Below are 27,972 nucleotides of genomic sequence, written 5' to 3'. Positions count from 1 at the left end.
GACCGAAAAAATAAACAAAATAGAATTACAACAATATGTGTGTATGGGTGTGTCTGCGTGTGGATATATATATATATATATATATATATATATATATATATATATATATATATATATATAGATAGATAGATAGATAGATAGATAGATAGATAGATAGATATTGATTGTGAGTGTTTATATCCAAAATCGCCCGTCGTGTTCATGAACATTAAATAAAAAAGAGAGATTAGTAGAGGTTAAAAATATTAGGAGGGAATTAAAGACGTTAAGATTACGCAAAATATATGACTATATAAATGTGTAATTTCATCAGAATATATAGTACTACTAATTATATTCATGGGAGATAACTACGGAGAAATAGTCTCCCTTGAATGTGAGTTTTTGTTGTTGTTGTTGTTGTTGTTGTTGTTGTTTTGTTGCGTATTTATTTATTTGTCTTGTATTCTTGCTGAAATTCTTATTCAATGTTTGTTTTGTTCTAAATTAATACTTTATCATTTATTCTCTACTCGATTCATACGTAAAATGAGACAATAGACAGATTGGTGGAAGATTTTTTTTTTCAAAACAAGAAAAAAAGAACGGAGGTATGTCTTTCAGATTGTTTTGTTTGTTTGTTTGTTTTTTCTGTTACGGCATATAAATTCTTTTGTTGTGTTATTTATCATTGAAACGCTAATTAATATTGCCCACGATTACTTGAACACCATCTTATTAATAGATCGACGATTGGGGGGGGGTCATATCTTTAATAACATGATTGAATTCGGCATAGACAATGCAAGAAGCCACTGTACATCTAAATTTGTATAGAATGAGGTATGTGTCACCGTATACCTTTTTAGTGTGTGTCTAGCTTGTGTGCACTGACTGCACTGCCATTTACAGAAGGGCAAATATTTGTGAAAAAGATCCGTAATTACACAATGGCTTTGCGCACAAGGGTGTGTATGTGTGTCGTTGTGTGTGTGTGTGTGTGTGTGTGTGTGTGTGTGTGTGTTTGTGTGTGTGTGTGTGTGTGTGTGTGTGTGTGTGTGTCTGTGTATGTGTGTGTGTGTCAGAAATTTCGTGAAAATAGTGAATAATTCCACCCCATCTTTCCAAGCTTATAACTCCTCGAAAAATGTAATTCAAGCCCTAATTTTTTTTTCAATTAAAGGAGTAAGGACCAAGGTTTTATTTAAAAAAACAAAAAAACAAAACAATGTGTTTTTTTTTTTTTAAAAAGGTTTTAAACTTCGGACTTTACAGGTAAATTTCTAAAAAACTGATTTTTTTTTTGTTTTAAATTTGAATATATTATTTATTGACCTTTTCTCTTCAATTTGTGATATATAAAACTATTAAACATAAATTAATTATTTACTTTTTAATAGACATTTCAAAATGAGAGGCGTAAATTATTCGACCCCCTATCTTTCTAAGCTTATAACTCCTCGAAAAATGTAATTCAAGCCCTAATTTTTTTTTCAATTAAAGGAGCAAGGACCAAGGTTTCATTAAAAAAAAAAAAAAAGACAAAAAGAAAAAATGTGTTCTTATAAAATAAGGTTTTAAACTTCGGACTTTACAGGTAAATTTCTAAAAAACTGATTTTTTTTTTTTGTTTTAAATTTGAATATATTATTTATTGACCTTTTCTCTTCAATTTGTGATATATAAAACTATTAAACATAAATTAATTATTTACTTTTTAAGAGAAAGTTGAAAATGGGGGGGGGGCGTGAAAATGGGGGGCGTGAAAATGGGGGGGCGTGAATTTAAAAAAAACGTTTGTCTAAAATATTATATTCGGTTTATTGGAAAGAACATAAAATTTCACATTGACCCTGAAAATATCGTAAAAATAGAATCAATAGAAAAATTTTGATAGATTTTTAAAATTTAAAAATATTGAGTTTAAAAATTGAAAAATATTGAGTTCGGAAAATTCATTACTGTTTTAAAAAAAAATAAAAATATTTTTATTACTTTTAAAACAACTGTAATAGTTTATTTTGGAAGTATAATCCATAAAGAAAATAAATAACCCACTTTTAACAGAGAAATTACGAGATTTTTATATTGTATTCGCAGTTTCGTGTTAGGGGTGTCAAAAATTCCTACAAAAATTCTGATACTGACTGCATTGTCTGTGTGTGCGTGAATGTTTATTGCTTATTCGATAAGAGCTTTCGCCCGAGTCATATATCAGTGATTGCTCACAGGCAATAACAAACACGCATGCGTGTTTGCACACGCATGCGTGTTTATTGCTTATTCAATAAGAGCTTTTACCCGAGTCATTATCACACACACACACACATACACATACAATTCAGGTAATAACAAGTGGTTTTCCATAAAGTTTGTAGTTTCGACAGATTTCCATCATTCTTTACCTCTGTCAAAACTTGTCGACAGAGGTAAAGAATTTTTTTTTTTTTTTTTTGTCGTTTTTGCAACAGATTTTACCATAGATTTATTGCTGACAATGGCGTTGTCCTTCTCAGGGATGTGGTTGGTAAAAAGCTTCTCCACTGTTTTATTGCTCTCCACGCCTTTTCTATGGAGGTCTGGTTTGTGCTCTTACTCCTCAATCTTTCTATCATACTTTATCCTCTATGATTATTTCGTGTTGACCAGCCGAGGATTGATGCGTGTGTGTCAGATTGTTGATTTTTTTTAACAGTTTCAGTTCTTTCGGATTCTCGAGGAGTTTCTTTCTATATTTTTATTCTATTTCTATTTTAACTACTAATTGGTTGGCATTCACTGGTTATGTTGACAGGTTTCGGCACTTGCGAATTTTCCTCAAGATTTTGGCTGTTTTCACAAATACTATGCGTTTGTGGCGTCAATCTTCCTTCTCATCATCTTTTTTTTTCACTTTGAGGGGGGGCTACAAAATGCGTAATATTTGTGCAATAATATTTTCAAATTGGTTTTAATCTGGCGATAAAATAGCTGACAAGAGCCATGTTTATATTAAAACTTAATATTAAAAAAAATTAAAGAGTTAATTAAAAATCTATGTTGTAACGGAATATTGTGAAATAATGGAATTTTAATCGTTTTATCGTTTAAAAATTAATTAATTTTTAGAACGTTTCTTTTTCTTGCTAATTCAACTGATTATAGTATATATTAATTTAAAAAAACGCTATTAATAATAATAATAATAATAATAATAATAATAATAATAATAATAATAATAATAATAAATTTATATCATTTTTTTTTAATTGCAACTCCAAGGTAATCTTTTATTCAATACCTGTATTTAAATTTTTAAACAATACATATGTTTTACTTATTTGAACACTTATGTTTCATAATAAATAGAAATGTCGATAGATTTAAATATATTTTGTTCAGATTTCGAAAAAATAAATCGGGGGGGGGGACTGCACTAAAAAAATATTTTCCCTCGTATATTTTAGGGAAACTGCATTTTATATGTAATTTCATTCTAAAATGGATAAGTATCTAAAATTTCACGAAAATCTGATCATTAGTTGATTTTTGCTAGCTTGATTAAAACACGGGTATGTTTTCACGTTCGAAATGCCTACTACATGAGAACGATATTTTAAAGCGTCAATTATGTAAACACGATTTTCGTTTTGCAATTTCATTACTTTCGTACGATGAAAAATTTTTTTTTTTTTTAATTATTACTAGTTTATTTTTCCCTTCTTCTTTTAAATGGTACAAAAGTTATATTGATTATAATTTATAATAAAGTTACATCGTTTTACATGGGGGGGGGTAATTCTGTGGTGATATTTGGAGGTGCCTACTGATCAAGTGTACTTTTTATAGTTATGTCCATGTGTTTTCATGATTTATTTATTTGGTGAATTTTATAAATCGTCCATGCAGTTATTTCTTTCCCCGTTTTTCTTGATTGACTTTTTGTTTTCCGTTTCGCTGCTCTTTTTAGTGTTTATTTTTGACAATGCTTGTTACAGCAATAATCAGGGTTTTTAATTTATTTTTGTATTTGTATTTTTTCTTTTTTTTTCTTTTTGTATTTGGTTTGTATTTTGTATTTTCTTTTGCATAGGAGTCACCACTTATCAAGGTCTAGAGGCCACTCGAGGATAAGTTTTAAAGAGTATACAGTAGTCAATAGGACAATATCATACGAATCGTTAATAGTGTAAATTTGGTAAATTGGATTACTTAAGGGGAACGGCTCATCAAGAACTTGAAGACGACCAAATTGTAGTCAGCTGGAAAGCAGGGAAACGGAACAAAGTTCCACAGACGTGCAGTTCTAAGAAAGAAGCTTTGCTCATGGAATCTACGTTTAGATTAAGGCATAGATAATGAGTGGAGGAGGGTTGACAGTGTTCTCAGCCAGACAAGTGTTTCCCCGTGAAAGCTCGGTGAGGGGGGGGGCATATAATTGGAGCTCAGACGCGCACGCCATTAAAATAATGATAAAGCAGAGACAGGCTCGCGACGTCTCTTCTGTGGGAAAGAAGTTGCAGGGAAGAGAAAAGGGCATCCACTACTAGACTACGAAGTCTATTTTGAACTCTGTCAAGGCAGGATAAGATATTTCTAGCAGCTCCTGCCCAGATGTGGCAACAATATTCCATCCTTGGACGTACCTGGCTAGGTAGAGAATTGCATCAGCAGTGAGATATCTACTGGATAAATAGAAGGATCCCTCCATTTTTTTCAACGACCTTGGCAACAGACTTGATGTACGTATTCCATTTCAAATCAGGAGTAAAGGTCAAGCTCAAAATCTTGTCAAAACATGGAGCCTCCCCAAGACGGGAGCCATTCATGTCAATTGATGCTCAAGATCAGAGGAGAGAGCATAGGAAAGAACTTGATCGTTTATCTGCCACAGATCCAGCAGAATGAAAACCACACTGCATGCCACCAAGAAAGTTATTTTTGCTGAGGTGGTTGACTACCTCTTCATCCAACACAGATTCCAGTAACTCATGACGAACAGGAGACCCACCGGCCTGTAGTAGAGGGAGACGACCGATCACCTGAACTCTCAAACATGGGGCATATTGGTGAAATTTTCCAGGGTGCATGGAAGCAACTCTCCCCAAGACAACGCTTAAACAGGCCTGTTAATATTTTAAACTAATTATTATTGGGCGCTTTTAGATAATTTGTCACTGGCCTGAGGGATATAACTCTATTTTACTAAGAGATCCATTCATTTTTTTCATACGAGAATATGGGACACTATCCACAGTGCCCCTTTTTGGGGAGCCCGATTTTCCCCACATTAAAAACCGACCCTGTGTCTTACTCTGCCCTCGTGGGGAGGCAAGTAAATAAGAATTATTTCACAGTAAATAAAATTAGATTAAAACAAAAATCATTTGGATGTTTGTGCATCTATGTTACCGCGCTATTTTTCATATTACAAAGTCAGCTGTAAAACCACTGGTTTTTTCTTTTTTCTTTTTTTAACATGGGGGTCACCGCTTATCAAGGCCCAGAGGCCACTCGAGGATAAGGGTTAATAGGTATACATTAGTCATTGTGATTTTAGTGTACTAAACATTAGTGGGAATTTTGTAACTTGGATTACTTAGGGAGACGATTCAATAAGAACTTGTTCACGTTGGACTTGAAGACAATCAGATTGTAGTCAGCTGGAAAGCAGGCAAATGGAATAGAGTTCCACAGGCGAGCAGTTCTAAGAAAGAAGCCCTGTTCATGGAATCTATGTTTAGGTATAGGCACGGATAAAGAGTGTGGGCAATTGTTGATAGTGGATTACTTTTACTTTAGTAATCAAGTACAAAATGATTTTTTTTTACCAAAGTAAAAATAAAACAACAAAAAACCGGTGATTTTACAACTGACTTATGGGGGGGGGTTAAGCAGATAATTAAACCAAAAAAATTAAATTAAACCAGAAAAAGTTTATATAATAAATAAAAATTTTAAAATTATCATATTTTTTTATTGTGTGACCTTAATTTCAATTAATAAATTAAATCAATAAACAAAAATATCGTATAAATGTTTTTATTTTTAAGTTTAACCTATTTCGGTCCAAGATCAAGGTGTTGTATCTGTTCTGGCGCTACACTTCACCTTTCTGTCCTCGGTTAGTGGAGGAATGTTTTTCATAATTGAGACAATTTTAATTTTTCTTACTACCCAGAAGGCAACTATTCGGGGAGCTTTATTTTCCCCACATTAAAAACCGGTCCTGTTGTCTAACTCTACCCTCGTGGGGAGACAAATAAATAGGAATTATTGCACAGTAAATAAATTATATTAAAACAAAAAATATTTCTATGTTACTGCCCTATTTTTTATAGTATTTACAAGTTAAATTTAATTTTTACGATATTCTTTTATTAAATTGTCAGGTGAAAGTATTGCTAGGTGAAAGTACAAAATAGTTACAAAACGTCCTCTTATCCAACATAGACCCATAAGTACCATCATTTTCTTTTATTTCAAATTATTTAATCAAGAAAAAATCCCATGAAAAGGTCCGCATTTGATGACATTTTTTTTTAATTCGTAGTAATAGACTTTGTTTTGTTATTTTTTACCTATTTCGTAGTTATATGAATTACTGCACCATAAAAATAATTACATTAAAACAAAAATCTTTTTCTTATTTCGAATTATTTAATCAAGTAAAAGTTTAATTTTTTACTTGATTAATTTTGTAATGAAAAAAAATATATTTCAAGTGTTGCCATACAAAAAACTTACCTTTTTTATTCTTAAACCAAATCCCACCAATCATACTACTTACTGATTCATTCCATAATTAAATCCCGTTGGAAATTGACCTCGATTTTCTTACCACTATGAAAAATTTACAAAATATTGAGATGTAACATGTTTCTATCACTTTTTATTACTTAAATGCCAAATTATCAGATTATGTAGAAAAGATTGTGTCATAATTATTGTTGATTTACAAGTTACTTTAATAAAATTAACATATCTAGATGTTTCGCTGCAGTTTTATTTCTTGTAAAGTTCTCCATATTTTGTCTACAAAAAAGTTTGTTTTCATTCACAGTCTGATCCGAACTAATATTCCACTGATTATTCCGTTGGAGGACAACGACATTTTAATTGTTTGCTTATGTGATGAGAAGGTGTTTGCTGATGTGAGGGTTGATGTTTTCAATTACCGTAGAATTTCCACGGATACTGATAGTCTACATTATTGCCATTTTTTCTAGTCTTAATTTAATTTGTATATGTTTGCTAAAGATTCTATTTTTTATTAGATGTTTGAGCTCATTAACTGTAATTTTAGTTCGTCCATAAGCATGGGTTGTTTCGCGCGTGTGCGTGTGTGCGTGTGCGTGTGCGTGTGTGTGTGTGTGTGTGCGTGTGAGAGAGAAAGAGAGAGAGAGAGAGAGAGAAATGTATCCAGTGTTGAACTTCTCAAGTATGTTGTTGTTGCAGTGGCATCATCGCTTTGATAATGTAGTGTCATCTTGGAAATTATATACTGGTGTATTTATCTCTGTTAAGATGTGTCCTTCAGTTGTCAGTTCCATTGTTTTTTCTATCAATGTAACAATGTTCTCAGATATTTCTTACGTCTGTAAGAATTTGTACTGACCAAAGATTTAGGCCACAAAAGCAAAATTAATACTACCATTCCCTTTTGCATTATATTAAACCTTCCTTTCCCTACAATGAAAAAGAGACAATTCTGATTCTTTGGCCTTCCTCTCGCCGGGTGGTCCTGCTTGCTGACTCGTCCCCCACCGCCTGCTATCGTCCAGAGAGATGAGGGTAGGTGTGGGTGTCCTTTTTTAACTACAACAGTCAGAGAGTTCATGCGACTCAGTCCAGTACGCACGCGTTTATAAAAACTGCTACATAATGTATCTTACCAATGTTTCGCAGTGTTAACTTAAAAATAAAATAATCATTCAAGTTAGTATTTGTGTTGTGTCTTATTCATATTAGATAACAGCAACTATTTACAAATTTAATTATCCATACTTGACGGATTCTGTCGTAAATTTTCTTGTAATCGATCAATGGCACTGATATTTTACTCTTTCTGCTTTTACCATACTTTAGTATCTTTTGGTTGATGCATAGCAGGTCATTGTTTTATACTGGTGTATATACAGACACCAATGCATATCTTTAGGTGTATATCTGAATTACATACTTCATTGTAATTGCGAGAATAATAAACGTCTATGTAACATACTTTATATCAATATATCAATACATTGTGCGTGTGTACGGGTGAACATATACAATAAACATGTCAGCATGAGACGGTTCTTTCAAACGTACTTATAATGAACAGGGCGCACTTTAGAAATAAAGATTCAAAGTACAGTTCTTTGAGCAACAATAAACAGTCATACGTTTTTTACAAATGAAACTAGTGGTTTATTTTAAATTCATTGACACCGTGGTGATCAGAGTTACCACTCTAAGTTCTCCTTGCCCGTATTACATCTTAAAGTTTTAAACATCTCTTGTTCCTCAGGCATAAAGAAGCCATGCTCTCTCCAAGTGATTAACTCTGTGACTCAAAACTATTTGTGAATTCCATGATTGAAGTGTTCCATCCACTCGCTTTCCACTCTCAGCCTGACTAATATGATTCTTGTTAACTATATAATAATAAGGGTTTTGTTCTGTAAATTAACCTCTGACACGAAATCACAATTGCGTCATCTTTGACATTTAAAAAAATGTGGCCAATGTTTGATATTGTCCTTGGGATGTGAATGTTTGCTTATTTTTCTGGTGATTTTTTATCTGTAAAATATTTACTATTTATTTTATATTTAATTAAAATACCTCAAGCTTACATGAGTAAACTTGCATATTTGTCCAGCTACTTTACTCACTTGCTGATGATAAGGGTCTGATCTGTTACAGTCATGTGTCCCTCTTGTTTCATTTCGCTGCCCTTTCTATTCCTTAGGAAGTCATTCATATTTATAACCTTATCGCAATAGCTGTTTATCATCGCTTTCTCATTGGTCTTCACTGGAATTTGGGAAGCAATAAGCCTTCCGAAAGTCCCAATTCTCTGTGCATTCATCCAATGGAAGTCTGGTAGGTGCTTTCTATCCTCTTTCACTCTCATCGACTACTTGGCGTGGTGCCAGTTGATGCTGACACCTTTTTGGGTGAGAGGGTAAATGAAAATTGTACAGTTTCATTTTTCTTGATTCCATGTGGTGTTTCTTTGTGTTTTACTTCTATAGCAGTTCCAATATGTTCGACAAGCGTTTGTAGCTCACGTGCGTTAGTCTCTGCATTCAAGGTTTGTTTTTTTTTTTCAACATTTTTACCGTGTTCATTATTGTTATCCGTTGTAGCTTCTCAGCCATTCCTCTGATTCCAATCTCTCCCATTTTTTTTCAAAGTATTTTGGAATTTTTCTTAGAGCTCTCACTATTATCGATGTTTTCTGATTTTCTTCATCTTCCATATCACTTTAAGCTCCCTAGCTCTGTGTATTTGCCCCGCTTCTCCGTCTCCTTAGTATTTACCCTGTGATCTTCTGGAACAGCGAAATCTACGAGTTAGCAGGAATTTTCCTTCTTGTTAATTAACAACATGTACAACTTCTACCTTATTCAACTTCCGCAATTCTGTTGCGACTTTCTAAATTTGCTATTAAATATTTCATTTCGATAATAACTAAACAATCGCAATGCCATGATCAGCAACCAGCCCGGACGACTCATTATACAACACTTGTACTCCATCAATAAATAATCAATAAATAATAGCCGCACCTCTTCACTGTATAGGTCTTCACATTCCGAGAAAAAACTTATATTCTAATAGTTTCTTTCCTCGAACCTTTTGCTTTTAGAATTCCTTCCTTGCTCCTTGTTTTTCTGACTGTACCAACATGATGAAATTCAAATGTAATGTGAACAAACATCTTGCTATCCAGTTCCCCACTAACGATGTCTACTATAAATCCAATCCCTAATCACACTAGTTAGTTAACGTCTCGGTGTTAATGTGCCCTATTTCTATGAATAAAATAAAATAATAAAAAAAAACAATCTAAGATAAATTTATCATCGAAGACATGATATATACACGTAAGTGTCCTTCGAATATTCGAATTGCAAATAAGGTTGAAGATGAATCTCGGATAAAAAAAAAAAAGATTACGGTATTTTTACTTTCCTGTTCGCTGGTAGCAAGCAGAAGAGGTGAGTTAGGCTTTTTTATAAAAAGATTATAATTCTCCTGGGGACGCAATGTCTACCTATATAAGTATGATCCAATTCAATGTTACTGGCTTCTTTGTTGTTTTTATCTCCCCTTGTACATCCCACTGACCCTAACCACCCACCGATCGCTTTAACATAACTTCATGCTTCACCAATATAACATCTACACAACTTTTCATGGTGGCACGTGGCTCCACTGTTTATCTTATTTTATAATAAATGAGGCTTCTGTTTGGTTGGGTCAAGTCAACGTTTAACTTGAATACTGATTTATAGAATGTGCTTCGTTTATTCGTTTATTTTTACATTGACTCCATCTAATGTGCATCCCATTGAAGGATCCAGAGAAGAAAATAGGTTTAGTAACAAAAGTAATAATGTATAAAAGTGAAATAAATGTCATTTTTGTAAATATGGTTAAGTGTGGTTTTAATTCGGAACAAGGATAAAACAAAATGAAGCGAAACTTAGATCAACATCAAAGTTATGATCAACTTTAGCAGTTATTGATCCGTATAAATCCGTATAAATCCGTATGAATCCGTATAAATTCGTATAAATTTGTTTGAAAAAGGATATGAGACATCAATTAAGAATGTTTCAAAGACTCGATAAATATTAAATAAGGTGAAAGGAGTTGTGATGTCTCACTTTTAAAAAAGTATATAGATTGGAGAATTTTACAGACTTATTGACACGCACATCGCAGGGAACACTACCGGTTATTGTTAGCGAGCAATCACTGATGCTGACCTTTCAGAACTCCTAGTAAGTTGATAATATTATTATTACAGTTGCTATTACTACTACTACTACTACTACTAATAATAATAATAATAATAATAATAATAATAATAATAATAATAACAACAACAACAAACTGAATTACAAATAATTAATTAACGCGAACACGAATTAACGCGATTAGAATCAAATAATATCAAAGTAAAGACACAAGAAAACGGCAAATGCAGATTCTGTGGATAAAGGAACGAAACAATAAACCATATAATAAGTAAATGTATTAAACTAGTCCAAAAAAAATATAAGAACAGACACGACCAGTTGAGGAAGTTAATTTACAATGAAATAATTCAAACAACTACATCTTGAACATCCAGACAAATAGTACAAGCACAGACCGGCGGCAGTACGTGAAAGCAGAAACCCTAAAATCCTATGGGACTTTGACGTGCAAACATATAAACGAATTACAATTTTTCAAACGAATTTATACGAATGTATACGAATTTATACGGATTTATACAAAGTTTTACAGATCAATAACTGCAAAAATTGATCATAACTTTAATATTGATTTAACTTTCGTTTTCATCTTGTTTTATCCTTGTTCCGAATGAAAACTACGCTTAACCATATCCAAGCTAGAGACCAGATGCCATAAACGTTAACAAGAAGGAAAAGTCCTGTCAAATCGTAGATTTCATCTTTTCTAGCAAACACAGAATGAATATCAAAGAGACGAAGAAACGAAACAAATACACAAAAAAAAAAACCTGGCCAGATAGCTGAAAGGGATATGGAAGATGAAAATATCAAAATAACTCAAATAATTGTATGTGCACTAGGAATAATCCCGAGAATTTTTTTATAAAAATGGGGGAAATTGGAATCAGAGGGATGGCTGAGAAGATGTAACGGATAGGAATAATGAAAACGGCTGAAATATTAAGGAAACCTCCTTGAATGCAAATTAAGTACAAACCCTATATAATTGTAATATAGAAATATAGCAAAACAAAAAGATTAAGAAACACCGCATGAAACCAAGAAAACAAACACCCCTCTCCCTCGAAAAAAAATTGTAATACCGACATCAACTGGCACCACAGTAAATAGTCGAGAAGAGTTGAGGAGGAAAGAAAGCACTAACAAGACATTCACTGTAGGAGTGTGAAGAAGACTGCGACCTTAGGGGGTGGATTATTGCCACTCAAATTCCGGTGATGACCATTACCAGCCAGAAGTCAATGGCAAACAGCTGTTGCGATAATGTAAATTCATTTGCAAATGTTATTGAAAGAGATGGAGAGTACTGGAAATATGGGGAAACTCCAGGGAGTACTACCGGTTGTTGTCAATGAGGAATCTCTGAAAAATCTGTGTGAGAACTCCTAATGAGTACAAAAAATGGAAGTAAAGAAACTTATGATTTTTAAATCTAAAGAAGAATATCTTATTAGATATGACATGGGTAATGGATTTTCAAATTCAATAATAGTAGAATAAATAGTTATAGTGGATTAAAACCTATGTCGCCGAAGGGAGGAGTCCTCATTTAGCTGCGCTGCTGGTAATCGAAAATTCACTTAGTACAGATAAGAATAACTGCAAAGTTTTTCCTCCGTGTAAGCAAGAAGAACATGTTTGCATCGTGTGCTATTCGACATTTTTAAATATTCAAACTATCAATCCTTCCATCTTATTAACCCTTATCCTCGAATAGCATTCCGCCTTCTTAAGCGGTGACGCAATAAAAAAAATAATGTAGCCTGACTTGAGACCATTGCTAACGTGTTAATGAGAAAAAAGCGTTGATAAAAATAGAGTAAAGGATACGAGCATCAAAATAATTCGAATACGGCATAATCTCGTTGACATATCTGTTCTCGTTAGATATTCGAAGTTAAGTGACGTTGAACCTTGCCAGTACCAGATAGATGACTATTTGGGAATATCTGGCGCTGCATCTGGAAGGCGAAACCTTCCCGTAAAGGATGCAGCTTCAGCAATGCCTTCAGCAAGTATATCGGTATTACTTTACATGCAACGGAACAATCTGCAATCTAGGCGACATTTCTGTTCTTAATCATATGACGTGCTAAGTATTTCCTCAATTAATACAAGAATATATAGATAAGGAAGGCTCTGTATCATGGCGAAAAAGAGGATCGCTTCACTGTCATCAGGGGGGAATGATAATGCCTGCTCAAGATCAAGGCTTGAATATCAATTCTTTTAAAAAGATGAATGGTCTCAGTAATAACAAGTTCAGTTTCTGCTACACATAAGAAGTCGAGAGTGTGAGCCACCTGACATTCAGTTGTAAGGTTCTGCTGGGAGACGACTATTATACAGTGCGATAAAATAAAGTGTGTAAATATCTCCTCTGGAAAATCTGTAAAAAGCGGAATAACCAGTGTTGCAAAATGTCTTGCGGATAAATATCAGAAATAATAGTTTGAAGTAAGTCCATTGTTACTAGGGAATTTTTATACGTACCTAGAAAACGGAGCGCTTAAATCTGATATAGTGATAGGAGACCAGAACGAAAAAGTAGCAACCCTAGTTGAAGTAAGTGTCTCTAATAATGTTGGTCTTAACAAAACTGAAAGGGAGAAGATAACGAAATATTAGGTTGCTGCAAAAATACGTTCAACTTTAAAATATCATAACTTCTTTCTATAATAAACTTTATTAATCGAAATAAAAACCATTAGAATCGATACCATTTTGCCAATGAGAAACAAGTTTATTTGTCCCATTTGCATAGAGTTTTGGAAGCGAGGAAGTCATTGAATGCCGATTCGACATCATCTCGACTTTTGAAGCATTTTTTTGTGCAGGAAGTTGTCCAGATGTTTGAAAAACTATCGGTGGGTGAGAGATCAGGTGAATATGGCGGATGAAGCAGAGTCTCGTAGCCCAATTCGTTCAGCTTCTGGAAGGTTAGTTGAGCACATGCGGTCGAGCGTTGTCGTGGAGAAGAATTGGCCCCTTTATATTGACCAATCTCGGCCACATACGTTGGAGCTTCTGGTGCATTTCGTCAATTTGTCGGCAGTACTTCTTTGTCGTAACCGTTTCGCCCGGGTTCAAGAAGCTGTGATGGATGAAACTGACCATAGACCACCAAACAGTCACCATAACTTTCTTTGGTGCAATTTCGGTTTCGGGAAGTGCTGTGGAGCTTCTTCAGTATCCAACCACTGTGCCAAACATCGTCGGTTGTCATAGAGGATTCAATTCTCATCACACGTCACAATCTGCTCGAGAAATGGATCGATTATGTCGCGCAGAAGGAGCGTGGAAGACACCTCAAAACGACGATTTTTTTTTTATTATTATTATTATTATTCAATTCATGCGGTGCCCATTTATCCAACTTTTTTGACTTCCCTATTTGCTTTAAATGGTGAACAAATGTTGAGTGGTCGACCTCGGGTTCAACGGCAACTTCTCGTGTGGTTTTGCGAGGACTTCAATTAAGCCTTTCAAATGTTCGTTATCAACCGCAGTCGGCCGCGATCGTCTTTATCTTCGAGGCTCTCATCATCATTGCGAAATTTCTTGAACCACTGTTGTGCCACACGTTCGTTAGTGGTTCCTGAGCCAAACGCATCATTCATATGACGAGCTGTCTCGGCAGCTTTTCGGCTTAGTTTGAACTGGAACAAGAAAATTCGCGCGGATATAAATTTTGTCCATGCTGTCGAAAATCCTGCAAAGAAATGAATGAAGAAATTGAGAACGGTAACGAATAACACGATTCGATAGAGCGAAAAACGCGCTTCAAAATGGTATATAACATGGCTATATATATTAATGAATTAATTTAGAAATCATATATAAACGTAATATATGTGAGAAAACGATATTGTTTTTGCACCAACCTAATACCAATGCCTTATGTACGATATAAAAAAGAAACTAGAACCCTAGGAAGATTTTCATCATTCCAGTAATTATAGGAGCCATCGGATTCGTGCAAAATAATTTCAAAAACTACCTGGTGAACAAAGTGTATTAGAATTACAAACATTGCACTCAAAGGAATGGTTAGATCTTTCGGTTGGAGTGACTGAAATATTAGAAGAATGTCACAACCCCATTTAAAACAGAATAAGAAAATTAAAAGAAAGAGAGACGAAGTATCCAATTCTTTTTCTCTCGGTGATTAAAAAAAATAAAGCAATACAGCTATAACTCAAGTAAAGATGTATCCACTTGTTAATTAAAAATCCAATACTAAAATATATAATTCGATTTTTATTACTGATTTTTTTTAATTGCGCCTGTGTAAATTACGGGATAATCTATTATGATATAAAACTCAAATTGTCTTGCTTGGGCGTTGAAACCGTCCATCCGGTTCTGGTTTACGGTGCGCATGCGTAATAAACAAAAAAAACTAAGCCATAGAAGTTTTTTTAATCGACAATTTATCGAATTTTTTTTTATTTATTTATTATTAAATAAATTTATTTTTCTACATTCCTTACATAAACAAAACGAAAATAAATAAAACCGAAAATCATGTTTGGAAAATTGGTTTACGTTACAAATAAAAAAATATCGGTCTGCTTACTTGTACTTGTTTCTCATTTAAAATAATAAAATACATAAATAATTGTTTTCATAATTTGCCGGTGAATGTTGAAACTAAAATACTAAATAAATTTTATATTCATGTATTACAAAAATAGATTAGATAAAAGATATTTTCCCACGAAGGCAAAGGTCGGATTGTGCAATTAAAGATGTATTAAGGATTTTTTTTTCGTGTTTAAAATATGCAAATGAAAACAAAACTGCAAATTATTTTATTTGTATTTTTCATTGCAAATTGGAATCGTTTTCAAACCAAAACAAAACAAATATGTTTACAATTTAAACTATTTTAGTTTTTTATATGTTCTGTAATTGGCAATTTAAAGGTGTTAAAGTTACTATATATATATATATATATATATATACATATATATATATATATATATATATATATATATATATATAAAGCTCAGATCAGCTTGCCTACTCGTTGAAACCGTGTTTATAAAAAGAAATTACTTAACTATCAACACATAATAACATCTAACTTTTTTATAAACGGAACATAGCAAAATATTGTACAATAAGTAATTGTTACCAAAGGCAATAAAAAATGACATCTCATAGTTAACTGGTTGGCTAAGAAAAAAGACGAAATTAAAACCATTTAGCCGGTAAATCCTATTCCAGTTCCCTTTAATTTTAAAAGTGAATTTCTCACTGTAACTGTAACTGTAACTAGAAACGCAATACCAGTTACTTTTCTACGTATTTGCTTTAGTTTTTTACAATTTAAACTATTATTAAGTTTTAATTAGATTCCATAATTGTCAGCTTAAAGACGTTAAAATTAGTTGTAAATGTTTATTAATACTTTGAAAGTTATCAAGCAATAAACTTTTTAGCCTGTTAAAAACGGGCAAAAGTTGACATGATAAGTGCTTTATGACATACTGGTTAAGAGTCGGACTTCTTTGTTTACAAAATCATTCGGTCGAAGTGACGTCTGACAAATTTAAGGTACGGATGACCAACACACACACACACATATATATATATATATATATATATATATATATGTAGTTTTTTTTAAGCAAATATAAAAATGGAAGTTTTGGTAAATTATTATTTGATTTCCACCTTAATATTTTCCTTTGATGAGTATAAGTTTTTCAGATATGTTGAAAACGAATATCGCATTAAAATTTTCCACAAATAATTAGGTTTCCAAATATTAAGAAAAGTAATTCCTTATCTTAAAAGTGTTGCTCATTGTTGTACGCGCAAGCGCCAAAAAATGCGCGCTTGCGCGTACAACAATGACGAACACTTGTAACATAAGGAATTACATTGCTTAATATCCGGAAAACTAATTATTTAGGGAAAATTTAAATGCGATATTCGTTTTCACTTCAACATACAGAAAACATATAAAGGAGGTCATTTTCAAGGAAAATCTTGAAATGGAAACTTAGTAAAACTTACCGAAGTTTTATTCAAACAGTCTTTATGGGAACTTTTAAAGTTAAATTATAACAAAAAAATGTTTATGAGCTGTTTTTTTTTAAACTTGATAAGTGTCCGTAATTTTTTTTTTTTTTTTTTTACATTAAACATACAAATATAACTGCTATCAAATAATATTTATGAACTGTTTTTTTTGTTGTTGATTAAAAAACAGTTCACAAATATTTTTTATAACAATTGTATTTTTATGTTTGATGTAAAAACATTACCAACACCTGATGTTTGACTACAAAAAACAGTTCATAAACATATTTTTATTAAAAAACTTATAATTTTGTTATAAAAGTTCAAATAAAAACTGTTTGAATAAAACTTTTATTTTTATATTTGCTTTAAAAAAAACTACATTATATACAGCGTGTTGGAATTTTTTTGTACCAATAATGGTGCATCCCCCCATTTATTATTGTTTATCTGGTTCTTATATATGATTTTTTGTGTTTTGTATCCATTATGATTTTTAGTTTCGTATATTTTCGGTTTGTACGAAACTCCCTTTAATTTGGAGAAAGGGGAAATGCTAGCTCTGTGGTGACGTCACGAGCCCAGCGCGTATTTCGTTCTCTTTTGAAATTCTGCTGACGTGGAGAGTGAACGTGTTCATTGCCCGGCGCTGAAAATGGAATTTTGAAGAGCCTCCTTCAAAGAAGTAAACCCGGCATGAAATTAATACCCGGCTGTGACGAGACAGACTTCTGAAAATTAACTACGTGGCTGCGGTTTTGCGCGTATTTATTTTACAAGGAGTGGAATTTAAAGAAAATACCTTTTTACGTGACAAGGAATTTTGGAATTTCCTATCCGGACAAGCGACGAGGTCTTGCTCCTGTAATACATGTGTGTCTCTACGGTTTGCACGCGAACATGGAGGGGAAGGGAGTTCTAAAAGGACTTTAAACAAAAAAAAAAAGAAAAAGGCACGTGCCTGACTGGCTTTCAATTGTGAGTACGCTCCTAAAATTAATTTCACATGCGAGTGTGATTAGGAGATACTACTATTTTGTACATTATTGTTGTATTCGTTTATGGATACACACAACTTCTTTATAAGAACCAGTGTTGTTATTTTTTTATTACATGTTACTTTTTTCATAATATGTTACTTTGGCGTTTCTTAAGTTAAATGCCCGCAAAGGGAAAAATTTGCAACCTATTGTAAATAAAATTTCTTCTTCGTTTCAAAGCAAGACATTTATATTTTATTCTTTACCCCCTCCCCTCTTTTGCTTCATGCTTTTTTTTCAGCTTAGTTACTTTAGCGTCGAATTTATCTGGAAGCAGGATAAATTCCGACAAGCGTTGGTCATCCGTACCTTAAAATTTGTTTGATGTCACTTCCGCAAGATGGCTTCGTAAACAAAGAAGCATGACAATTAACGAAAGCCGTCATACTTATAGAGTAATGTACTATTATAGTGATTAATCTGTATTGATTTCTGACTGTGCATCGTAGGCATACCATAATACTTATTCACTGCACCTTATCATAACAAAATAAAAAAATAAAACATTCGTCAATAATTTTCCATTATGTCTATGAAATCAAGTGAGGATAATCACACGTACATGTAATGGGGTATAATAAGACGATTCACAGAAATTTATCTATATTTTTTATTTTAATATACTTGCACACGAATGTTTCTGCTATGGAACATATATATATATATATATATATATATATATATATATATATATATATATATATATATATATATATATATTCTTGATCTATTTACGTAATTGTTTAAAGTATTTTCTTTCCGTCACGAATATCACGTTTATACATTAATTATGTATACTCACTATTCCACAGCATAACGGGTTACGGGTAGTCTAGTATTATTGTAAATATTAAACGCATCTTCTAAAAGAACATTTTTCCTTCTTTACTAGATGTTGTGATTTTTTTACCTTAATCATTTCTAAAAATACATCAGTAAAATTGTAAATTAACAGGTATTTTTATTCAATAAATTAAGGGTTATTAACATTTTAATTTAGCACGTTTTTCTCTTCAATAATTTGTAATTTCAGTACTAGTGCACTTATTGATCTGTGCTGAAATAATAACGTTATTATTTAAAAAGCCATTCTTAACGTGGGGAGGGGAGGGTGTTTTGTACCTATTCTGTACTTTAACCTTACAATTGAATAAAAAAAGAAGCATATCATAAAACTTTAATTAAACTTGGAAATACGATTAAAAAAATAGCGCGAATCAGTAAGTTCATTAGCACCGTAATTTCTATTGGTAAAATAATTTAATACCCTCTCCCTCTATCTATCTATCTATATATATATATATATATATATATATATATATATATATATATAGAGAGAGAGAGAGAGAGAGAGAGAGAGAGAGAGAGAGAGAGAGAGCGAGAGAGCGTTCCCCTGTGAACGATTCTGCAAGAATGAAACTGAGTGGGAGAGCCATCTACGTGCACATAAACGCCCAACATCAATCTGAAGAGATGGCAAGCTTTTGTGAGATATATATATATATATATATATATATATATATATATATATATATATATATATATATATATATATATATATATATATATACTGCGGTACTGCTTCCCTATGGATTATAACTTAGTTGTCTTCAAATCCAATGTCACACGATTATTTCCATGGACCGCCTCATAAGCACTAACATGTTTTTCTTTGTTTTTTGCTTTTTTTTCCTTATTCCAGGTTTGACTTTAATCCTGAATATTTGTCGTTTTCTTTTTATTTATCTTTCTCATAAATGTTTATTGTCAAATATCTATTATTAACCAATACTTTTTTCTTATATTTAAAACGAAAAAACAGTCTCCCATGAAAATAAACATTTCCCAAGTTATATTTGCATATTATCTGAACTCAAAAACACGCGACTTTTTTTTCTCTAAAGTATGCATTACTTCTAGCTAGTCTAAAGTTAATACATAACCCTAAATGTATTACTTCTTAACCAGATTTTTAAACGAGTTAAAAATAACCAGACTTCCAATTTGATAAAAGTTCCATTATAGCATATTTATTAAGGGGGTGTAGCTAGAATGGTCGAACATTCTCGTATGAGATAAAGTCAAAAAGTATCTATGCATTAACATGGGGGGGAGATTATCTTCAAGTACTACTCTAAGCTGGGAATGGGGCAACGGACTTATACTAAGTAGATATTAATAAGTCCTTCTCACCTCCCCCCCCCCGCTTTTTTTTTAATGGAGAGTAGATAATGCATGTGGATGTGTTATCGGCAGCTCCAGTAGCTCTCGTTTCTCCTATTTTGTCATTTAGTCCTCATTTCCAATGAGTGATTTTTCTGACAAAGGGTGAAGAAAAAGCTGCTTTCTAGGTCGGTAGTACTTTGTAAACAGTAGCCTAAGATGTCGGAAATTTTCTGTTTCTATGTCTATCCTTGTGGTTATGTCACTAGTTAGGGTGCTGGAGGTAAACGTTTCATCTGGGCTGACGTTACCCGCCTGATAGTCAGGGACCCGAACCTTGGATTAACCACTAAGGAGGCTGTCCTATCAGCGGGTGCAAAGTACCGGGGCTGCTGTATTGCCATTTGGTGAATGGATTCTGGACCATACAGTAGTTTCTGGTAGGGCCTCTCGATGCCATACTAGTGGGTAATTTTTACGGCTTTACCTTATCATGTGCTACAAAAAAAATTATTGTCTTTTTCTCTCTTACTTTCCCTCTCTGTCTTGCTCCAACCAAGTCTATCGACCTGCTCCATAAATCCCAAAACCTCAACATGACAAATCTAAAAAAAAAATACACGAATAAACCTAGAACCCCATCCTTCAACGTAGACCCCTACTACCAAGTCTCCTTCTCCAACATCAGGGGTCTACGTTCCAACCTTCCAGAGGTTGAAACACAATTACAAGAGACAAAACCGGACATATTCTTTCTAAGTGAAACTGGCACAGGACCAACCACTTTCCTAGATGAGTTTATAATTAAAGGATACTCTAACTTAACATCTAAATCTGACCCCTAAGATCGCCATGGGCATGGAATATGTGCCTACATCAAAGATGGCTTTCCATGTGGTAGGGATATATCCAGAGAAGACCCTAATTTGCCTTATATGTGCTTCCGGGTTGCACTAGTTTATACCACTGAATTTATATTTGCCCTCTATCGCCCCCACAACAGTGGGGTTACTATCTTTAAGAGCATATCTGAGAAAATTGACCACATCCTGTCTGCTCATCCTTCGGCTAACATTCACATTTGTGGTGACTTCAATGTCCATAATGTGGAATGGCTGACCCACTCAAATAAAACCGATGATGAGGGGAGTTTCTGTCATGATTTTGCCACCGCCTATGACCTCACTCAGATTGTTCATGAACCCACCCATGTGCCCGATACTACCGGTCAGTATGCAAGCCTACTAGACCTTTTCCTCACAACTTCCCCTGAGCTATGTTCATGTTCCGTTCTATCTCCTCTGGGATCCTCCGACCACTCTGTTGTAGCAGTTAAGTTAAGAAAATGAAATGTAATAAGTCCCCAGACGTACCCCTCCACCGTACTGTATACCGATACTCTATGGCTGACTGGGATAGCTTCCGTACATTCATATCTGATCTACCTCTGCACTCCATGTTTAAAAAGGACGTGTCCTCCATAGTATCAGACCTGACCGAATGGTTAATTGTTGGCATAGACCAATTCATACCATCCACAAAATTCCAACAAAAACCTTACAGCCAGCCATGGTTCTCCCCAGAATGTGCTGCTGCCATCGCGCACAGAAATCACTTTCTTCATAGCTACCAACGTAATAGATATACTGAGACTAAAGATGCTTTCAGGAATGCCAGCAACCACTGTAAAACAGTAATAAAAATGCAAGAGGGGTATACGCTCAATCCGTTAAATCCAAAGTAGCTGAGCAGCAGCTTGGTTCCCACCAGTTTTGGCAAATAGCAAACAGGATCCTGAACAGAAGCGTGCGTTCTATCCCAACCATCATCAATGGACCTGAGGTCATCTCGTCAGCAGCAGACAAGGCCAGACTATTTGCCAAGAACTTTGCAGTTAATTCTACTCTATGCGACAAAGGCCATCAACTCCCCGTATTTTCCCCAATAACAGACAACATGCTATGCAACATACAAATATCTGTGCTTGAGGTCGCCAAACTAATCAAGAACCTTAATTCCAGTAAAGCAACTGGCCCTGATGGCATTCCAGTTATAGTGCTGATAAAGCTCCAACCAGAACTTGCTCCCATACTTACAAAACTGTTTAAGCGTTGCCTTAAGGAGAAATGCTTTCCAGCACCCTGGAAAACCTCATCAGTATGCCCTGTATTAAAGAATTCAGGTGAAAAGTCATCTGCATCTCAGTACAGACCAATAAGTCTCCTATGTGTCATGAGTAAGTTGTTGGAATCCATATTGAATAAAGAAGTAGTCAACCACCTCAACAGAAACAACCTTCTTAGTGACATGCAATATAGTTTCCGCTCTGCAAGATCTACAGCAGATGTGCTAACGGTTATATCTCATAGGATTAGCGAATCTCTCGACAGAGGCAACCTTTCTAGGGTAATTGCTCTTGACATATCAAAGGCCTCCGATAAGGTATGGCATAAGGGCCTACTTCACAAAATGTCCAGCTACGGTATCACTGGAAATGTTTTCTCAATCATTATATCATTTCTCTCCAACAGGTTCATAAGAGTAGTGGTTGATGGGCAGAAATCAGGAGCTCACAGTATTAATGCATCTGTATAAAAGCCAAGTACGTCCAAAGATGGAGTACTGCTGCCACATCTGGGCAGGAGCTGCTAAAAACAGCCTATCCTGCCTTGACAAAGTACAAAATAGACTTCGAGGTTTAGTGGGGGATGCCCTTTTCAGGGGTCCATCCTGGGCCCAACTCTCTTCCTGATCTACATCAATGATCTCCCAAAACACATACTTAAATCATTCGTTGACATCTATGCTGATAACACAACCATCTATGGCAACACATCAAAGGCCGTAAATGACAAAGTTCTCTCTAATTCTCTCTCCTCTGATCTTGAGCACGTGGTACAGTGGGGAAGAGGTGGCTGGTTACTTTTACTGCATCCAGAGCCAAGCTTCTATCTTTACATCATCAACGCTCTAATCCCCATCTGGCATCAATTGAAATGGATGGCTCCATGTTTTGACAAGCTTCTGGGTTTGACCTTTACTCCTGATCTAAAGTGGACCACTTACATCAAGTCTGTTGCTAAGGTCGCTGGGAAAATGGTGGGATCCTTCTACCGCTCCAGAAGATTTCTCACTACTGATGCAATTCTCTATCTGTATAAAAGCCAAGTACGTCCAAGGATGGAGTACTGCTGCCACATCTGGGCAGGAGCTGCTAAAAACAGCCTATCCTGCCTTGACAAAGTACAAAATAGACTTTGTGGTTTAGTGGGGGATGCCCTTTTCTCTTCCCTGCAACCTCTCTCCCACAGAAGAGACGTTGCGAGCCTGTCTTTGTTTTATCGTAATTTCCATGGCATGTGCTCGTCTGAGCTCCAATCCTTCGTCCCCCTTCGCCAATCTTTCACGAGAAACACCCGTCTGACTGAAACTACTGTCAATAATTTTCCCCACTCTTTATCTGTGCCTAAATCCAAACGTAGATTCCATGAGCAAAGCTTCTTTCTTAGAACTGCACGCCAGTTGAACTCTCTGCCGCTTGCCTGTTTCTCACCTGACTACAACTTGGATGTCTTCAAGTCGAACATAAACAAACTCCTGACAAACCGCCCCCTTAAGTAAGACACTCTATCAAACCTCCAATACTAATGATTACTACAATACTATCTCATTGATTACTGTACACGCAATAACCCTTATCCCTGAGTGGCCTTCGGGCCTTGATAAGTGGTGACCCCCATGTAAAAAAGAAGCAATCAAACAATGTTCAGACCATTGATCAATGTTAGTACATCCATAGTGTTCCTCACTTTTACTTGGCGCTCGTTTCATCTCATTAAACATTATCTTATAAAAGCGACTTTTGCCTTGACAACTGGTGAGCCGAAAAGATAAAATTAACAGGTCGTTCCCTGTTGTATTAATTGTCATATCGAAAGATATTGTATGTTTTGTATCGTGAAAATGCTTATCTAATGACAACACTAGTCTATCAGTTGATCTGTCATGCTTCGCTTCAGTTGAAAATAATATTTTCTGGTAGTTTGTGACATAAAATAATATTTTCTATTATTTTGTCTAAATAGTGTTCTGTCACGCTTAATACTGAAATAACTTTTTGATCGTTAAACGCACAAATTGAATGGACGCATCTTAAAACTTGTTTGCAAATAAAATTATTGAAATGGTCTTTTCAATATTAAAAGTCTTAACGGACGGAATAAGTTCTGAATTAAAATTGTTTTTGTATAAAAATATCAAGAAAAATGATTTTCAAACAGCAAAAATTTCGTTTCTATATCTCCTTCTAAAAATCTCTTTCTAAAAATAAACTATTATTTATTTATTTATTTTTTTTTTTTTTCAAAGATCAAAAATACATTGCGGCATTGTTTTAAAGGGGTTAATAACGTTTAAGGACAGAGGTTTCTAGGGTTACTGTGTCTGAGAGTCCTTGGGGAGAGGAGGTGGCGTTTATTGGGGAGACTCCGTGAAAAGAATGTTTAGTGCATACACTGATAACAACGGGCACTGTTTTTAGCAATCAAGAAAAACTAACAAGAAGTGTTTTATTTCTCAGACGCTGGTGAGCTGGGGTCAGAGGTCGAGCTAAAGAGTCATGTTTCCGTTCTTCTATCAGGCGCCAGGCGGCGCGAAACCTTCAAAACTAGGCTAAAAATGGCACAGAAGCAAAGTAGGCTAACTTTCTCTTTCTGGCCAACAAGAACTACTACTTTTGCTTTTTATCTATTGAAGCAGTGACGCCGCGGTGGTTGGCATTGGCGTTTGTGCTGAAACCATTCCATTAAGTGACCAGCCATGACTCGTTGTTCTTGGCAAAGCACAAGAACAACACAGTGGCAGAAATGGAAATGTGATCTCATTAAGAAAACGGCAGATGTGCTTTTTGCTAGATAAACAATAGAAATTCAAACTTCAAAAGGAATAATTAAAGAAGAAAAAAAAACAAATCTTCCCCAAACAAGGAATCTTTAAAAAAAAAAAAAAAGTAATATATATATATATATATATATATATATATATATATATATATATATATATATATATACCGATGATTTTTTTTAAACAAAACTGAGATTTATGAAAATAATGAAATGGAATCTGTGAACGATTCTAATCAATTGGATTTGTTTTGGAAATCGTCTCGACAGAGGCGACAGATTACCTGCTAAATTTTGATTTATTTTCGAATTTGACTGGTAAGTCATTCAAGCCATTAAAGGATTACTAAGCTCAACTTTATTTACATTTATTTTTCACATCTCTAAATTATAAAACTTCGTACACATGACTCACAACAGCTTAACTGCATAGTTTTGTTAACTTTTTATACAACCATTTATTGATTTTAAGAGTAAAACTTTTTGTTGTAGAAAAATTACGTATTCATATTTTATATCTTTTAATATACTTACATTTTCATAAGGCAAAGTTGAATGCGACAAAATGACAACGTTTTAATGGTTTTCATTGTGTTACATGTAAGATTTTCGTTTTTAATAAGTTAACAGATTTGCAAGTATTGTGGATATTTCGAGTTACACTTGTTACGATGCGCTTCAAAAAATTTTGCATAAACAAAAAAGTATGCCTTCTGATTATTTTCGTCATGATTTTCTCGGTCTATTTCATGAATTCTTTTAATATTTATGGCCAGGTTCCAGTGAAATCAAGTGGATGCGTTTTACCAAATATCGATCCATTTGACAGATCGATTCAACAATTCATTCAACGTCCCGATCCTTTGTCGTGCTCAGCAAACCATGATGTCACTTATCTTAATGAGTTTGGTCAAGTATGCTTAAACGAAACAGCGGTCAAAACGTTAGGTATGGACTTAGCGAGCACCGAGTGTGTCTACAATGCGGTAGAACGTTATGAAGATGACGATCACATTCTTTATCAACCGGCTCGCAAAATTCGTTTCCCTATGGATATATCAGCAGCCGACTTTTTTAGGGTTTCTTGCACAGATAAATCCGGATCCGTTCATACAAACCTGCATGCGCATATCGCTCCCCAAAAAATGAGGATCAACTCAAACATTCAATCAAAAGATCAAACACGGTACAACGTTTATATTTTTGGTGTCGATTCGCTATCTCGACTGAATGGTATCCGAATGTTGCCGAAAACCTATAAATACCTGACTGAAGTGTTGGGCGCATTTGACTTTCAAGGTTATACAAAAGTTGGAGACAATACCTTTCCAAACATGGTTTCAGTACTGACCGGAATGCATCCCTATGCGAAGCCGACGGAATTACCATTAGTTGACCCGTTATATGACTTTTATGATTCCTATCCTTTAATATGGAAGAACTTCTCTGATGCCGGTTATATGACTATGTTTGCCGAGGATCAGCCACTTCTGGGAACATTTAATTATTTATCAAAAGGATTCAATACACAACCCACAGACCATTATATGCGGCCGTTCTGGTTAGCCATAGATGATTCGTACCCAGCCGATAAATTTATAAGTCCTTTGTTGTTAATGTTAGAAAGTCGTAAAGTACAACTGAGTAAGTCATCGACGCTGTGCTTTGGAAATTTGCCGAAACATGTCATCCTAATCAAATATTATGAACAATTTATCAAAAGATACAACCACCTACCTCGGTTTGCTTACTCTTGGCTCACAGAACTTGGCCATAGCCATTTAAATATTGTACAGTTGGCTGATGATACTTTTTTGAAATTTGTCCAAAAATTAAATGCTGACAATCACTTAAAGAATTCATTTCTCCTTTTTATGAGTGACCATGGTCATCGATTTGACTCCATTCGAAGAACTTTAATCGGTCGAATTGAAGAAAGAATGCCTCTCGTTTTAATGAAAGTCCCGGAGAATTTTCAGAATAAATATAGTTTAGCGACAAAAAATCTTCGCCGAAACACGAAACGACTCACTAGTCCGTATGATTTGCATGAAACACTAAAAGATATTCTTTCCTCGAGTTTTGTGGCGAAAATCAAATCGAATAACGCAAACAAAGGAATCAGTTTGTTTAAACCAATTCCAGAGAAACGAACTTGTGCCGATGCTGGAATTGGTGAAAACTACTGCAGTTGTTATGAATCAAGATCGGTGAACATAACAAAACATTTCATTCAACGGATTGGGAAATTCATCGTTTCTGAGATTAATCAAATGTTATCGACAAAAAAACAATGCCATAGATTAAATCTGGAATCGATCAAAAGTAGTCATAAAAAAATACCACCGACAAATTTAATTGAACATTCCTTCCTTTTTGGACGAAAGTCTGCTAATGCTGAAACGGACGCAGGCGTTTATACGGTGCTCATCGAAACCAAACCCGGAAAAGGTTGGTTTGAAGCGACAGTTGATTATCAAAATAATCTTGTATTGAAAATTCTGGGAAATATTAGCAGAATCAATCGATACGGAAATCAATCGATCTGTATTAAAGATCGACTTTTAAGACTTTATTGTTTCTGTTAAAAATAGTTCGACTGGCTTGTAGGCGTCAACACAAAACGAGATTGGAAATGTCGACTTTGACGAAAAATAATTTAATAACTTTTTCCAAACATTTTTTATCCATAAAAATTTATTTAAAAAAACTAGGGTTTTTTTTACTTTAAATGTATGATAAACTGATCTAAGAAATTTTTCCAGCTTTCTGAAAATCATTTTCAAAATATTTTGAAATTATTTTTTTTAATATTTTAAAAATGTTTCAAAAATATTTCGAAAATATTTTTGAAATACTTTGGAAATGTTTTGAAGATATTTTGAAAATATATTG

At 34.2% G+C, this 27,972-nt stretch overlaps 2 protein-coding genes across 2 annotated transcripts in view; both read left to right on the top strand.

Moving 5' to 3' along the window:
• Nucleotides 1–407: 407 nt before the first annotated feature.
• The window catches only part of LOC145256923 (hypoxia-inducible factor 1-alpha-like), a 162,101-nt gene continuing 134,536 nt past the window's right edge, over nt 408–27,972 (top strand). The window contains exon 1 of the mRNA XM_080115617.1: nt 408–590. The gene's annotated coding sequence lies outside the window, so the exon portion shown is untranslated. The remainder of the gene's footprint in view (nt 591–27,972) is intronic.
• Nucleotides 25,220–27,834, top strand: LOC145263357 (uncharacterized). Its single transcript, XM_080120394.1, has one exon. It carries the CDS (start codon nt 25,749–25,751, stop codon nt 27,663–27,665), a length of 1,917 nt encoding a protein of 638 aa, XP_079976520.1. The 5' UTR covers nt 25,220–25,748; the 3' UTR covers nt 27,666–27,834.

Source organism: Euprymna scolopes, chromosome 3 (genome assembly GCF_053919585.1).
Source record: "Euprymna scolopes isolate OS-2025 chromosome 3, ASM5391958v1, whole genome shotgun sequence".
NCBI lineage: Eukaryota > Metazoa > Mollusca > Cephalopoda > Sepiida > Sepiolidae > Euprymna > Euprymna scolopes.
This window is presented reverse-complemented; position numbering and strand designations above follow the sequence as displayed.